The 15,331-nt window shown below is 41.3% G+C and overlaps 1 protein-coding gene across 5 annotated transcripts in view; it reads left to right on the forward strand.

Moving 5' to 3' along the window:
* Nucleotides 1-15,331, forward strand: part of GRAMD4 (GRAM domain containing 4) — a 125,512-nt gene that overhangs the window by 56,783 nt on the left and 53,398 nt on the right. For all 5 annotated transcript variants that reach the window (XM_075927714.2, XM_075927735.2, XM_075927721.2 and 2 more), the window contains exon 3: nt 2,101-2,221. In XM_075927714.2, the coding sequence (XP_075783829.1) occupies nt 2,101-2,221 (121 nt within the window). The remainder of the gene's footprint in view (nt 1-2,100; nt 2,222-15,331) is intronic.

Genomic DNA, 15,331 nt, shown 5'->3' on the forward strand with positions numbered 1-15,331 from the left:
CCGGGGCGAAAAAAGCCCCGTTAGTAACTGCGGATCCGACATAAGTTGGATCCGCGTAACTCGGGGACTGCCTGTATTTCTGCTTGATATGGCATCCTGTTCTAGGAGAGTATGCACTTTGATATGTGGCATGCTGTGACACAGTTCCTTAACCAGCCCTGTATTATCTCTTCAACACTGGGAGTTGAGGATTTGTCACTAAGTGCTTGATGTCAGCTGCATAACTTGTTGCTGCCAAGTTAGGCGCTTCAGCTGTAAGGAGGAAGATACCAAAGACCATAAGGATATAATTTTCAGCATTCCTTAAATATTTTATGTAAACATATCTTGCAGTGATTATGGATATTGATGAATTACAAGCTTCCAGGCAAGATCTTATTATCCACAATAGGTAGCTTAATACCATAAAACAGCACATTATGTGTAATCAGTTTCAGGTTTGATAAAGGAGTTGATCATAGAGAACAGAGAACCTATTTGCCAGTTGACACCAATGGACCTCACTTATAGGTATATTGATAGGGTACTTAAAAAGTATAAATCATTCCTAACAGTGAAAATAATCTGTGCACTCTATATGTTATAAATTAATCACTGAGTTGCTTTTAAAACCTTTGTGTGGGATACAAAAACATTTTAAAACTAAATACTTTATAATTGGTTTTTAAACATGCAATTTGTTTTTAAAATTTAAAATTATTCCATTAACTTGCTGAATTACTTGACTATATTTAGATCATATTAAACTAACCTAGTTACAGGATTTTATTTTGTATAAAATGTTTCATTTCTATCTCGCTTGAGCTCTGAATGCTTACTGATGACTCAACTGTGGGCTATGAATAAAGTCACCTTTACTTTACTTATAAAACGAATACTGGAAATGCTGGCATCTGGCAAGCATTTAACACAAGGAATACTCGAAGAGTTTAAACCCAAAATTAATCTACAGGCTTTGTACAGTGCAAATGATATTTTAATCAGGCTGCAAAAATAGAAATTTGTCCCCCCCTCCCCCCCAAAAAAGTAAATCCTCACCTGTCTCTTACTACGTATATATGTGTCTTTGTTTCATTTTGTGCAGGCAGTCGTTGCTTCTGTTGGTAGCCAGGTATTTGATTTTCACATTCAGCAGTATTTCCAGTGCTTAGTTTATTCAGCTGCTGCTGATAAAGACAGTAATAAATCACAGACCAAAGATGGAAGAGCCTGGAGTTTTTGTCCTGCACCACTGTCTTTCGGCCACTACTTGCATTCCTTTTAAAAATGTAACAAAAATCCTGCATAGCTATTTTGTTCCCTTTCTTGCATCAGGACTACAGATTTTCTTCTTTCAGGATTGTCTTGATGCTAAAGTATTCGCATATGTGAGAGGATTTGTACAGAATGGCAATAAGTGCTTAGAAGAATCTGTTTCTATAGGGGTTAAAGCAATATAGCTGTGGAACTGCAACTCTGCTTCTGTGACATCATAATGTAGACATACGCTACAGCAGTGAAAGCACAGTCACTCCTGTAGTAAATTGTGCCTCCCTGAGCAACAGTAGCTAGATCAGTGGAAGAATGCTGTAGTCTGCACGGAGTGTTTAGGTCAGCATGGCTGTGGCACTCAGGAATGGGGATTTTTCACAGTCGTGAGAGCTATAGATATTGTCAACCTAAATTTTAAGTGTAGACCAGGACTTAGATTGTTGCTTATTTTCATAGTGGATTTTGTTTGTTTTACTTGGCTATATGTCATATTCAAGGAAAAAGAACATTATTTGAAATGCACCTTAAGCCAGCATGAGGGAAGTGAAATGATTGTCATGTTGCAGCAAATCTAGAATTTTTCTGAGCAAGCGCACTGAGTGCTGATCTTGTCTAAAGAAGATTTGGTGTGTTTGATCAGCTGTTATTGATTCATTTCAGTAATTCTAATGCTGAATAAGAGGGTTGCTGAGTTGATTCATTTTAGAATTGGCTTCAAATGCTTACACATTTTTTCACACAGCTCTCTGTTTACTGTCTTTGAAGTAAATTTATGTGTTTAAGTGACACTTTCGGGAGAAGCTTCTTTTTGAATTGTTAACATGTTTTGTTTCATCTCCTTTTTCGTAGGCTGGTCCAGGGACCATCAATATGGCATCAGGAATCCAGGATTTTAACAGAACAGAATCTGATAGATTAAATGAAATCAAAGGTCACCTAGAAATCGCCTTATTGGAAAAACACTTTTTACGTAAGTGATAAAAATGCTCTTGAATAAGGAATGTTTGAGCTTATTGAAATATGGCTTGGTGTACATGGAGAATATGGAAAACATGCTTGGCAGTGGATGGGATTTTTTGCTTTCTTTGGGTATGCTGCGAGATACCAGATATGAGGTGGTCTTTAAAAAAGTGGTAAGTTTTTGTTCTGTTTTTTTGAGTGTGTTCCTTGACCAGCCCAGGTGGATGGGACTCTGCCACACACTCCTCCAACCCCCTGCCCTGAGTACTCCATTCTACACTTACATTTCTTACAGATACTGTCATATTGCAACCCCACTCCCTACCATGGAGTTGTGATCCTGTAGTGCCTATAAGAAATGTGTTACTTTCTCCCCTGCTATTTAATAATGTAAAATGAAGATACTTTCCATCTCCATGGAGATGCAAAGACTAAATTGAGCATTTATGCAAGAACTTTAAATTTGTACAGAATGGTATATGGGAGCCACGTGCTTTTATGACCTTCAAGACTGTGTAGATCAACAGTTTGTAACCTTTAACACTGTTTCCTCTTCATGCTAATTTTTTCTATTTATAAAGTTATTAGATAGTGATTAATGCAAAGTATGGCTTTTTATATTTTGACGCAAGAGGCATGAACTTACAGATTACTGTTGAGGTCCAGTCCAGGAGATTAGTTCATGAAATCCAAGTTGTATAGATTAATTTGAAGGCCGCGCCCTGATGTAAAAAGCCCTTGTTCATGTTGTCAAAGCATCAGCCTTGCTTAAGATGCAGTGACAAAATCTTTTTTGACTAAGGTTGGGTAGCAGCCAATTAAGGATACAAAAGGGAATAGGTTAGTAAATTGCAGTGGCACTAATGAAGAGCTCAGCAAAATATTGCATCTTAAAATGCATTTCTGACCTGATGAGAATAATGTGGCTCCTGATTTACTGTACCAGACCAGAGATTACTTTTCCTTTTTCCTCTCCATTCCTTTCCCCCCTTGTTCTCGGTAGAATAAATAAATGCTAATTCTTATGGAATCAGGCTAGTTAATGCTACCATGCTAACAGCAATGTTTCGTTATCTCCAGAGGGATGAACAGAAGAACATTATGGGCATGTGAGGTCTGCTCACGTTATCCTTGGAGGATAGGTTTCAAAATGGATGACAAGAGTTGGACTATCAAAAGTAAAATATAGGAAACAGTAAAAGGAGGCTTGTCATGCAACTACCTGCAAAATGCATCTTTAATAAAAAGAGGGAAATTCATATTTTGAAAAGTAAGATAAATATTCACAATCCTAAGGAAGGGTAGAAGAGAGAACAGCAAAATAGAGACAATGGATTTCAGGAAGGCAGATTTTGGTAAGCACAGAGAGCTGATAAGTAAAGTCAAATGGGAGTCAAGACTGAGGGGAAAAACAACTGAGGAGAGTTGGCAGTTTTTCAAAGTGACATTATTAAGGGTCCAAAACAAGCTATTCTGCTGTGTCGGAAAGATAGAAAATATGGCAAAAGGCTGCCTTGGCTTAACCACGAGATCTTGCATGATCTAAAAATAAAAAAGGAGTCATATTAAAAAATGGAAAGTAGGACAAATTACAAAGGATGAATATAGGCAAACAACACAGGAATGCAGGGGCAAGATTAGAAAGGCAAAGGCACAAAATGAGCTCAGACTAGCTATGGGAATAAAGGGAAACAAGAAAACTTTTTATAAATACATTAGAAGCAAGAGGAAGACCAGGGACAGGGTAAGCCCACTGCTCAGTGAGGAGGGAGAAACAGTAACAGGAAACTTGAAAATGGCAGAGATGCTAAATGACTTCTTTGTTTCGATCTTCACTGAGAAGTCTGAAGAAGGAACGCCTGACATAATGAATGCTAGTGGGATAGGGGTAGGTTTAGAAGACAAAATAAAAAAAGAACAAGTTAAAAATCACCTAGAAAAGTTAGATGCCAGCAAATCACCAGGGCCTGATGAGATGCATCCTAGAATACTCAAGAAGCTGATAGGTAGAGGCTCAGATACCTCCTCTATCATCTCTGGAAAATCATGGGAGACATGAGAGATTCCAGAAGACTGGAAAAGGGGCAAATATAGTGCTCATTTATAAATAGGGAAATAAGAACAATCCAGGAAACTACAGACCGGTTAGTTTAACTTATGTGCCAGGAAGATAATGGAGCAGGTAATTAAGGAAATCATCTGTAAACATTTGGAAGGTGGCAAGATGATAGGGAACAGCCAGCATGGATTTGTAAAGAACAAATCATGTCAAACCATCTGATAGCTTTCTTTGATAGAATAACTAGTCTTGTGGATAAGGGAGAAACGGTGGATGTGGTATACCTAGACTTTAGTAAGGCATTTGATACGGTCTCGCATGATATTCTTATCAATAAACTAGGCAAATACAACTTAGATGGGGCTACTATAAGGTGGGTGCATAACTGGCTGGATAACCGTACTCAGAGAGTAGTTATTAATGGTTCACAATCCTGCTGGAAAGGTATAATAAGTGGGGTTCCTCAGGGGTCTGTTTTGGGACCGGCTCTGTTCAATATCTTCATCAACGATTTTGATATTGGCATAGGAAGTATGCTTATTAAGTTTGCAGATGATACCAAGCTGGGAGGGGTTGCGACTAATCTGGAGGATAGGGTCATAATTCAAAATGATCTGGACAAATTGGAGAAATGATCTGAGGTAAACAGGATGAAGTTTAATAAAGACAAATGCAAAGTGCTCCACTTAGGAAGGAACAATCAGTTTCACACTTACAGAATGGGAAGCGACTGTTTTGGAAGGAGGATGGCAGAAAGGGATCTAGGGGTTATAGTGGACCACAAGCTGAATATGAGTCAGCAGTGTGATGCTGTTGCAAAAAAAGCAAACATGATTCTGGGATGCATTAACAGGTGTGTTGTGAACAAGACACGAGAAGTCATTCTTCTGCTCTACTCTGTGCTGGTTAGGCCTCAGTTGGAGTATTGTATCCAGTTCTGGGCACCGCATTTCAAGAAAGATGTGGAGAAATTGGAGAGGGTCCAGAGAAGAGCAACAAGAATGATTAAAGGTTTAGAGAACATGACCTATGAAGGAAGGCTGAAAGAATTAGTAATAGAAATGTAGCCGTGTTAGTCTGGTGTAGCTTAAGCAAAATACAGGACTATGTAGCACTTTAAAGACTAACAAGATGGTTTATTAGGTGATGAGCTTTCGTGGGCCAGACCCACTTCCTCAGATCAAGTAGTGGAAGAAAATAGTCACAACCATATATACCAAAGGATACAATTAAAAAAAAAAATGAACACATATGAAAAGGACAAATCACATTTCAGAACAGGAGGAGGATGCGGGGGGGTGGGGAAGGAAGGAAGGTAAGTGCCTGTGAATTCAGCATAACTCCGTGGGGCAGCATAACTCCGTGGGGCCCCCCTTTGCCACAGTGCATGCGCCGTGATGCCATGCGCGGTGGCGCCACGGCGCATGCGCGGGGTTTTTTTAAGCGCGGGCCCGGGGCGGCCGCCCTGTTTGCCCTGCCCTATATCCGCTCCTGCTCACAGCAATCTAGAAGTCACAAACATAGGAAAAAAAGCCAAGTTGTGAGAGATTTTTGGAGCATCTTTACAGATATCAAAGAAGCACTGATATCCATTTTTTGATAAAGTTTTCTTCTACCGGTTGAACCTCTCTGGTCGGGCACCCTCCTGACTGGTGCTGAACCAGAGAATTTGCTAGACCACAGTAGGTCAATATTGTCTAGCAGCATTACCAACACCTCCACTACTTATTTCTTTGAAGAAATTTAGGAGTAAATTAGATCTAGGACTAGTAGCTGTAAACAAACTTTATGGGACAACGGGAGACTTGGCCACACTGATCATAAGTTCAAAGGGTGACAGTTGGCACACACACTGATAGTTTCATGGGGCTTCCTTTTTATTCATGAAATATCCTACTAATCCTCCGCCTTTCCTTGTCACTATTAACTGACTAGTGCTTTGTAGACTTCATCGGGGAAAGGAGGAATGAGATGTAATGGAAAACTGCCTTTTGTTTACACATAAACAACTGTTAGCATACACAGGACATACCGCTGAAAAGAGAATACATTTATCTTACTTTTCAAAATCAGAATTTCCTTCTTTATGCAAGATGCATTTTGCAGATAGTTGCACGACAAGCCTCCTTTTACTGTTTCCTATATTTTACTTTTGATAGTCCAACTTTTGTCATCCATTTTGAAACCTATCCTCCAAGGATAAACTGAACAGACCTCACATGCCCATAATGTTCTTCTGTTCATCCCTCTGGAGATAACGAAACATTGCTGCTAGCATGGTAGCATTAACTAAAATCATACTGGACCATGGATGTTGCTGGACCAGAAAGTGCCAGACTAGAAAGTTTCAACCTGTAGTTAGCACCAGTGATGGTTTCTTTCAAAATCCTTTTTTGTTTTCTGGCTGATGCTAGGAGGAAAAAGCAGGCTTAATGCAAATGCAGTTTCTTGGTTTCTTTATGGTTTTTATTTGTGACCTAGAGTCTAAAACTAATAGAGATACTTTTTCGATTTGGAAGATTAAATGCAGAAAAGACAGGGTATGTGGAGGGAATGAAACAATGGACAGGATGGTGGAAGTCTAAGTTGGGCCAACTAAGTGTCTCACATGAGTTCAGGGGTGTCTGTGTTACTCAGCACTTGTTCCAGGCCAGTTTCTTGTTCAATTGTTCTTAAATAGAAATACATAATTTGGAGACATGTATAAATTAGTGCATTTATAATTAATACACTTACTATGGTTTGCTAATAAATCCTATTTGGATGCTTAAGCATTTGTTTTCTTTAAGGGTATATGTTACCCCTAAAAATCTGACATATATTTGCTACATTTTAACAAAGCTCCAACTATGGCATCACAATATGATACTAAACTAATACTGCTGTGCCATTTATCTGTATTAGGAAAGAGTCAGAAGCAGCTTCGGGACTCGTACTATATTTTCTCACATGTTTAATTAAAAAGTCTCAGGGGGTAGCCGTATTAGTCTGTAACTTCAAAAACAACAAGTAGTCCTGTGGCACTTTTGAGACTAATAAAAATATTTGTAGCAGTGCTTCCCAACTTTTTTGAGCATACAGACCCTTTTTCAATCTATTAAAATTTCATGGACCCTACTCTTTGGGAGAGGGAAAATAACCAAGAAGAGAAAAAGAAAAGAGAAGTGGGCCCAATCCTTGTTTTTAAATTTTCCATGGACCACCAGCGGTCTACAGCCCACAGATTGGGGACCATTGCCACATAATATTATGAGCTCAGCTAAAGTAAAAACTTAAACAACAAATAGTCTGGTAGCACTTTAAAGACTAACAAAATATGTAGATAGTATCATGAGCTTTCGTGGACACAGCCCACTTCTTCAGATGACCCGAGTGTCGGATGTCCAGAATCAAAACACTCCAGTCATTTAAGAAGTGGGCTGTGCCCACGAAAGCTCATGATACTATATACGTATTTTGTTAGTCTTTAAAGTGCTACCAGACTATTAGTTTGTTGTTTAAGATTTTCCTGTTATAATCTCAGCTCCGCCCTGAAGCTTTTCATCTAAAGTAGTGGGTTTTGCCCACAAAAGCTAATCATAATTATTATTAATAAATAATAATTTAGCTTTCGTGGGCAAAACCCACTACAGGCAGTCCCCGACTTACGTGGATCCGACTTACGTCGGATCCCTAGATACGAACGGGGTGAGGCAACTCCCGCACATGCGCAGCAGCATTCCCGGGGCTCGCTCACCTGGGTCCTAGGATCCTCCTCCTCCTCGGGCCGGCTCCGACTGGGGTCCCGCAGAGCTGGCGGGCAGAGGAAAAGTGCCTTCCCACGCCCCCTCCCACCCCCCTGCCAGCAACAGGCTGCCCCCTCCCCTGAGCAACAGGCTGCCGAACAGACAAAAGCAGCCTCTCTGCCCCTCCTCCCCTCTATACATGCCGGGCTCCCGGAGCGCAGCAGTGTCCCTGGGGCTCGCTCACCTGGGTCCTAGAATCCACCTCCTCCTCCTCTTCGGCCGGCTCCAACTGGCCTCTGCCTGCAGCAGCTGGCCACAGGGACAGGGATCCCGCAGAGCTGCCGGGCAGAGGAAAAGTGCCTCCCCACGCCCGCTGCCCGCCCCCCCCCGCGGCCTCGCATCCTGCACGCCTCCCCCCTCCCCCCCTGCCAGCAACAGGCTGCCCCCTCCCCTGAGCAACAGGCTGCCGAACAGCAGACAAAAGCAGCCTCTCCGCCCCTCCTCCCCCTATACATGCTGGGCTCCCTGGGCAAACAAAGACTCCACCAAAACAAACAAAGTGCTGGCCTCATTGTGTTAGCAAAAAAAGGACCCTCCTCCTAGAACCCTGGGTGGTGTGTGGAAATAAAGCTATTAGCTCAAAGCATGGTGCAGAGCTGTTTGGTATTTGATGAGTTACTCCTTTAGTCCTGAGTTTGTCACAGGGACAGAAATAGATGTGAAATCTTCTGAACAGGGGAACAGACAGCAAAACAAACATTAGAGGGGAGTTAACCTTTCCCTATGCTATCCAAAACTAAAAAAAATGTTTGGCTAGAGTTTCCCCTACAATATGTACCAGTTCCGACTTACATACAAATTCAACTTAAGAACAAACCTACAGTCCCTATCTTGTACGTAACCCGGGGACTGCCTGTACTTCAGATGAGCTCATGATACTATACAGCCGCTACCCGAGTTGTGAACAGTCGAATTACGACTGTTCGCACTTATGACCAGAGCTCCCATGGAGCAGTCGTAAAGGCGGTACTTGAGTTACGAATGCGGCCCGCGCTTACGAACAGCGGTGTCTGAGTTACGAACAGTTTGATTACGGACCAAGTGTTGGTCCGTAACTTGTTTGTAACTCGGAGAGTGGCTGTATATATTTTTGTCTCTAAGGTGCCATAGGACTATTCGTTATATCTAGTTAACACATTCTTCTGTCTTGCTAGTCAGAAGGTCAGTTAGCCTTTGAAATGTCACTAAATCTGAATTTTAATAACTACTTCCTCAATGCAACGTAAATTCAAGGCAAAGATAATCTCGAGAATTGAGTAATGGTAAGGAACAAGAATGGCAAGGAACACTTTTAGATCCCAAGTTAAGCTCATTGCATAAGGAGACAGTTCCTATTTATTGATTGATATATCAGGTTTCTATACAAGATGTATACAATAAAGCATAGAAATATTCCTTTGGATAGTAAATGTTTTTATTCATTGCCACTAGAACCTAGATGCTAAAGTTTTGGATCTCTTGAAATGTGGCTTTCAGTTACTGTTTTTAATGTTAATGGCACAAGATTGCCTGCAGTTTTGGTAAGCTGAATGGCATGCTTAACAAAGAGATGAAAGCCAAATGGCGTGTGCCTGCCTATAGTTGTTTTTCCTTAATTTAGCAAATGTCCTGAAATTAATCTTGAAGACTAAAGTGTTAAGAGATTTTTGTAAAAGCTGTGAAAATGTATTTAAATTATTAGCTTGGCCAGATAATATTTTGTTATAAGATCTAGGCATCAGCTGGGCTGAGGGCAAAACTGTCTCCCTTTTTGTGTAGGAGATATGAATATATTGCATACATGTTAAGACAAAGCTGAATTTCTCTTTATGATAAAAGGAAATATATGATACATTTTTCAACTAAGAATCTGAAAGGCATAGTAACTGCTGGCTTATATAGGAACTCTGTGGATTAAAAGGATAGAGACTCTTTCCTGTGGCTGAAAAGACTACACAAAGGAAAACTGGCAATGTATCAGATTGGGTGGGTAGTCTTATAGGGGGTACTGTAAGGATTGGTGAACAAGCTGTTCTAAATGTGTAAATCCATATGACCTTAAAGGTTCAATAAACGGCATGTTAATGAGATTGTAGTTGTTTCTGAAGTTAGAATTATGAATCCTCTTGAAGATAAAAAATAATACAGAAGGTCCAAGAGATCAGAAAAATGGAAAATGCATAACAAAATGAGATTTTTTTTGAAAGAGGCCAATATAGGAGAGAGATGTTTCAGTTGATTGTATATTGTGAGGAAGAAACTTGGGGAGCAGTAATGATGGAGAGACCAAGATAAAGAAAAATTCACCATGCATTAAATGTGATCAGCAAAACATTTTTTAATTGTATGTGCAGATATTACCTAAAACAACAGGAGAATAACTGCCTCTCTATACAGCTTTGGTCTGACCATACTAGGAATATTGTGCCCACTGGTGAGAACCACACTTAAAAAAGTGACAAACTGAAGAAAGTTCAGAAAAGATCAATAATAAATTCAGTAAACTTGATATTACAAGGAAAGCTTAACAATGAAAGAAGTAGAGTTTGGTACAATGATTTAATAGAGAAACAATCTACAAATAATTTGAGGATGTGCAGAGAAGGGCTAAGTGACTAGCTGGCTACCTGATAAGTCTAGGCATCAAGAGGCTAGGTATCAGAGGCATTGGGGGTGGAGAGCAGGAACCGGTGCTGGGGGGAGCCGGCTTTGGTTTCCCTAGCATCATTTCTGAGGGGGGAAGGAGCAGGGCAGAGGCACAGTGCGGGATCCAATGTTCCAGCTTCAGTTCCAGCTCATGCCAGGTCCCCAGCCACTGCGCCTCTGCTTTTTAAATGTAGTAAGAACTGCCTACATGGCAGTTGTCAGCTGACGGTCAGGGCAGTGAGTCCCTTATGACCGGCTGAAGTTCTTTTAAATTGTGCTTGGTTCTGTTACAGCAACTGAAGGAGTCAGGTTAAAGCTTAAACAGTTACTATTTATTGTTACAGGGTAAACTTAGTTGTTAAATGCTACTACTGTGTTACAGATAACACAGACACTACAAAGGACAGGACAGAAATTACACTAATAAGTCACTTACAGGTACCATGAAACCCTTTGGTTCTCTGAGCTCTTATTAAATGCATGCAAAATAGACACATAGCAGGTATATATTCTCACCCCTGTGTTCCAGACTTGGCGTGGCCAGCGTCTTTCTCTCAATCCCTTGGGAAGAAGTAGGGCGAGGTTGGGCGTCCCACAGACCTCGGGAGACAATCAATACCTGCCAGCAGGTATAGATGATTGGAGCTCAAATGGGGTGGGCTACTCAACCCCTTTTATATCCCTTGGGTCATGTAGGCTTCTTCCTGGTTTCAAGTGGCCAATTAGGAAAAATGGCTTTGAACACCAAGTTTCCCACGAAGGGTGCAAAGCATAATTTACACCTGGGAAAAATGCAGACAATGGGCACCTCTGGTATGTGATGGGTGAAGATTCCTCTCCTGGGACAGTGCAGGTGTGTCAATTACTGGTACTAGCCATCAGGGCGACGGGAGGTCCCGGGTCGTCAGCTAGCCCATTTACTGTCTGGTTTCTGTTTATGGTAGAGTCAGGGACAGGCAGCACACCTGTGTTCCCAGGGCATCAAAGGCTGACTGCCTTTCTCTTGCTCTCTGGGGGGGAGGGGGAGGAAACAAGATGGGGTTTGTGGAAAAACAAGATGGGGTTTGTGTCTGGCTACAGCAGTACATTTCAACGTCAGAGCCACAGAGTGTGTGTGTGGGGGGGGCGGGGGTAGTAAGCCCCCCCCTTACTGACTAATCGATATGTAATTGCTACTTAATATCAGTAGTGCAAAGTGAGGATATGAAGGAATAGTTTAGGGTGGTACACAAGACTGTAGTTAGTCATAGGAGTAGGAAATTGAGAGGCAGCTAAACTTTAGGTGAACAGTGAAAGGCTGTGAAGTATTTTACTTGGTTCTTTTGAATTTAAAAGCCTTATTTTATCTACTGTGACACTGTCAGTATAATTATTTCAACAGATTTGCTTATGACTCCATCTCCCATCAGATGTCCAGATGTAATCCTTAGCTTTGATGCCCTGATTATCATGAATATCGAGCCCCAGAAAATGAGTTGCATTCTTAGATGTTTCGTTTTGGTATCTTATATATACCTTACAGAATCCACATCACTCCCACATCATGGCTGTGGCTTTACATTTTCTCTAAGTGTCTGGCTTATATGGATTGATTTAAATCAGCAAGCAGGAAATCTTGATTTAAGTAGTAGACTTTGTGTATTGCTTTTGTACTTAGCAGCGAGGAGTTATAAAAGTTTAAAAAAAAACTTTTATTAGTTATTTTCCTAAAGGAATATCGGATCTCACTTGTCGGTAACCATTAAAATGTTCTGATTTTGCTGCACATTTTAAATGATTTAGCTGAATTTACATTTTTTTCAGATCGTTACATTTTTATGTTAGACAATGTTGAATGCTATATTACTTGATGATTAGCTTTGTGCTTGTGATTTAGGTCAAGCTCTACCTGTGAGATTGTGGTTTGATAGTGACTTTTGCTGCGAATCAGTATTGGAAATGGAACTCTGGTCTCCTAATTTCTGTTCTAATTCATAGGCAAATCTCGCACTTAATAAGGGCCCAGAATCACCCCCTGAATCACCTTCAGAATGGAACTCTGCATGTCTCCTGGAACTATAGGTTGTACCTCCAAAAACCAGCACGCTCTGGTCCGGCAATATTCCTCATCTGGCAGGATCAGAGATGTTCCGGGACTAGAGAGCACAGGAGCCTAAGAATGGGAGGGGCAACAAGGTCGGCAGCCCCCTGGAGGGTGGGGTCAGCAGCCCTGTCACAGGAGTTGGAGCCTATGTTGCCCAGGGAGCTGGCAGCAGCTCAGCAAGCAGCCAAGTAGGGGATGACAAGGCAGACTAGCATCAGGTGATGGGGTTTGGGGCCAGTGGCAGGAGACTGTCCCTGGCCTGGCAGAATCTCTTGTTCAGGACCGGTCAGGTCCCGATGGTGCTGGAACAGGGAAGTCAAACCTGCACTGTCAAATCTTTGTAAAAGGCTCAGTCATGGAGATCCCACTTATGACCCACTTATGTGCTGAAATACCACTGAGGCCAACCTCCTGCCTTCCTGAACCTTTACTCTGTCTTGCTGAACCAGGTGCTATGGCTTCCTCCAGTACTGACACAGAGATGGGGATCACAGTGCTTAGCAGAGTATTACAGACACTGAGATTCGCTCAGCTCTGGGAAAACTCAATTAAGGGACTTTCTTCAGCTCCCCAGTTGCATAGCCCCAATGGGACATGAACTGCAGATAAATCCAGCACAATTTTCAATGTCCTGGATGGTTTCTAAAAGATAGTTGCCTGCTTATGGGCAGCAGTGCTTCCACCTGCCTAGAATCTCCTAAGCCATGCATGCTGTGATCCCACCTTCAGCAAGCCCTCTTGGTCAGGCTTGTTCCTAAAAGGATAGCCTTCAGCTATCTTGCTCAATTCCTGTGCAGGAGAATTCCCTCCTGGCTGGAAGTGGGGCATATAAACCTTTTATTATCTTGGTCCTCTTTTTGGTGTAGGCTTCCTTTCATAACTTGTCAAATATTGTAATATAAGCTGCAAATCTCTTTTACATGCTACTCCATAACCCAGGTTTATCTATCCTGCTGCCTCCACCATGGCATGTTCAATTTTTTCCAGTTAAATGAAACTTGGTAGTTTTCAGATCTTTCCTAATGTCTTGTATGTTTGTGTTATAGTGGAGATAGTTTGCAAGTATTTGCCTTATTGCAAGAGCTTCCATCTGTTTTCTGGTTTTAAAATAGTTTGAAAAGATCAGCAGTCCTCAGAGAACCCAAAAGTGCATTAAAATGCTGCAATGTATTTTCAAACTATAAATGTGTGAAATGCACAGAATGGGTTAAGATGAGGCTTCCATTTGTGTAAAATAAGGGAAGGGCTGTGATATCAGAGGTGATCTAAGATGTATTTTATTCTGGACCGTGATATGAATGGGGAGCCAGTGGAATTCATTTGATAATGGGAGTGATGTAGTCTTGCTTCGTTGTATCTGTACCCAGTGAAGAAAACAGGGGATAGTGCTTGCAAGTGAAAAGGGGAAAGCCTAGAGCAGTGTTTCTCAAACTGTGCTCCGCAGAGTACACATCTACAACTAAACTTTCACCCTGAAATACGTACATGGAATTGGGTAAAAGCTGAGTTGTTTTTCTCTGAGGCTTTTTAAAAAAAAAGATGGGTTTAAAAATGATCATGTCTTTAGGGGTATCTGTTTTATGATTTCTTGAGTGTGAACATGTATTCTTCTGAGTTAAATGGGTCTACTCACATGAATAAAGTCTATTATGTGAGCACTTTTTGTAGAATTGGAGCTTGTGTGAAATATAAAATTGTTTGACTGTCCAGAAGTGAATGAAATCTAATCCTATTTCTTTTATTTCTTGTTTCCCTTCAGTTCCTATGATATATTGCTCTAGTGCTGGCTGTGTTGTGTGTGCTGATGTTGAAGTTAAATTATCCAAAAATCTGGTCACAAAAGATGCTTTGTCAGCACTTCAATAAGAAGCATTTTAGTAATCACCACTTTGCTGTCAGCTCACTGAAAAGTGCTGTGGTGGTGCTGGTTGGAGAAATAGGCTTGTTCAAGATTCATTATTCTGTGTCAACTGGGAAGTCCCGTGATAATCTGTGTCCAAAAGCAGAAGTTACTTTGTCTAAACTTTAGACTGTTCTAGAAAATATGCACTTATTCAATTGCCAGTGGATAGAGCGAGTGTGCTTTTCATACAGCTTTGGCTTGTAGTTAGGGAGCGTTGTTCCCCAACTTCTAGATCATGGGTTCCCAAACTGGGGGGCGTGCGTGAAGCAACCCAGCCCCACACATCCACGTCAATACCACGCATGCATACTTCGAAGTAGGAATAAGAGATCCTCCGGAAAAGGGCTTTTTTCCGGAGGATCGGGCCGGATCGGGGCCAGTGTAGACGCTCTTTTCCGGCGTTTCTAAAAGCCGGAAAAAAGCGGCGGACATTTTTATTTAAATGCCGCGGGGGATATTTAAATCCCCCGCGGATTTCCCTATTACGATCTGAAAAATTAGCATGCCCCTTCCGGAAAAGGGGCAATGTAGACGTAGCCTGGCTGTCTAACTTCCTTTCCTATTATTCATGGTCACATTTCAGAGGCAATCTGAATGAGGTAAAGAGCACTTCCTTTTCTCTCATTATGAACAAGTTTGACTAGCTGTGAGGACTTTGTATTTTG

The sequence above is a fragment of the Pelodiscus sinensis genome, chromosome 1 (genome assembly GCF_052426305.1).
Source record: "Pelodiscus sinensis isolate ZL-2025 chromosome 1, ASM5242630v1, whole genome shotgun sequence".
NCBI lineage: Eukaryota > Metazoa > Chordata > Testudines > Trionychidae > Pelodiscus > Pelodiscus sinensis.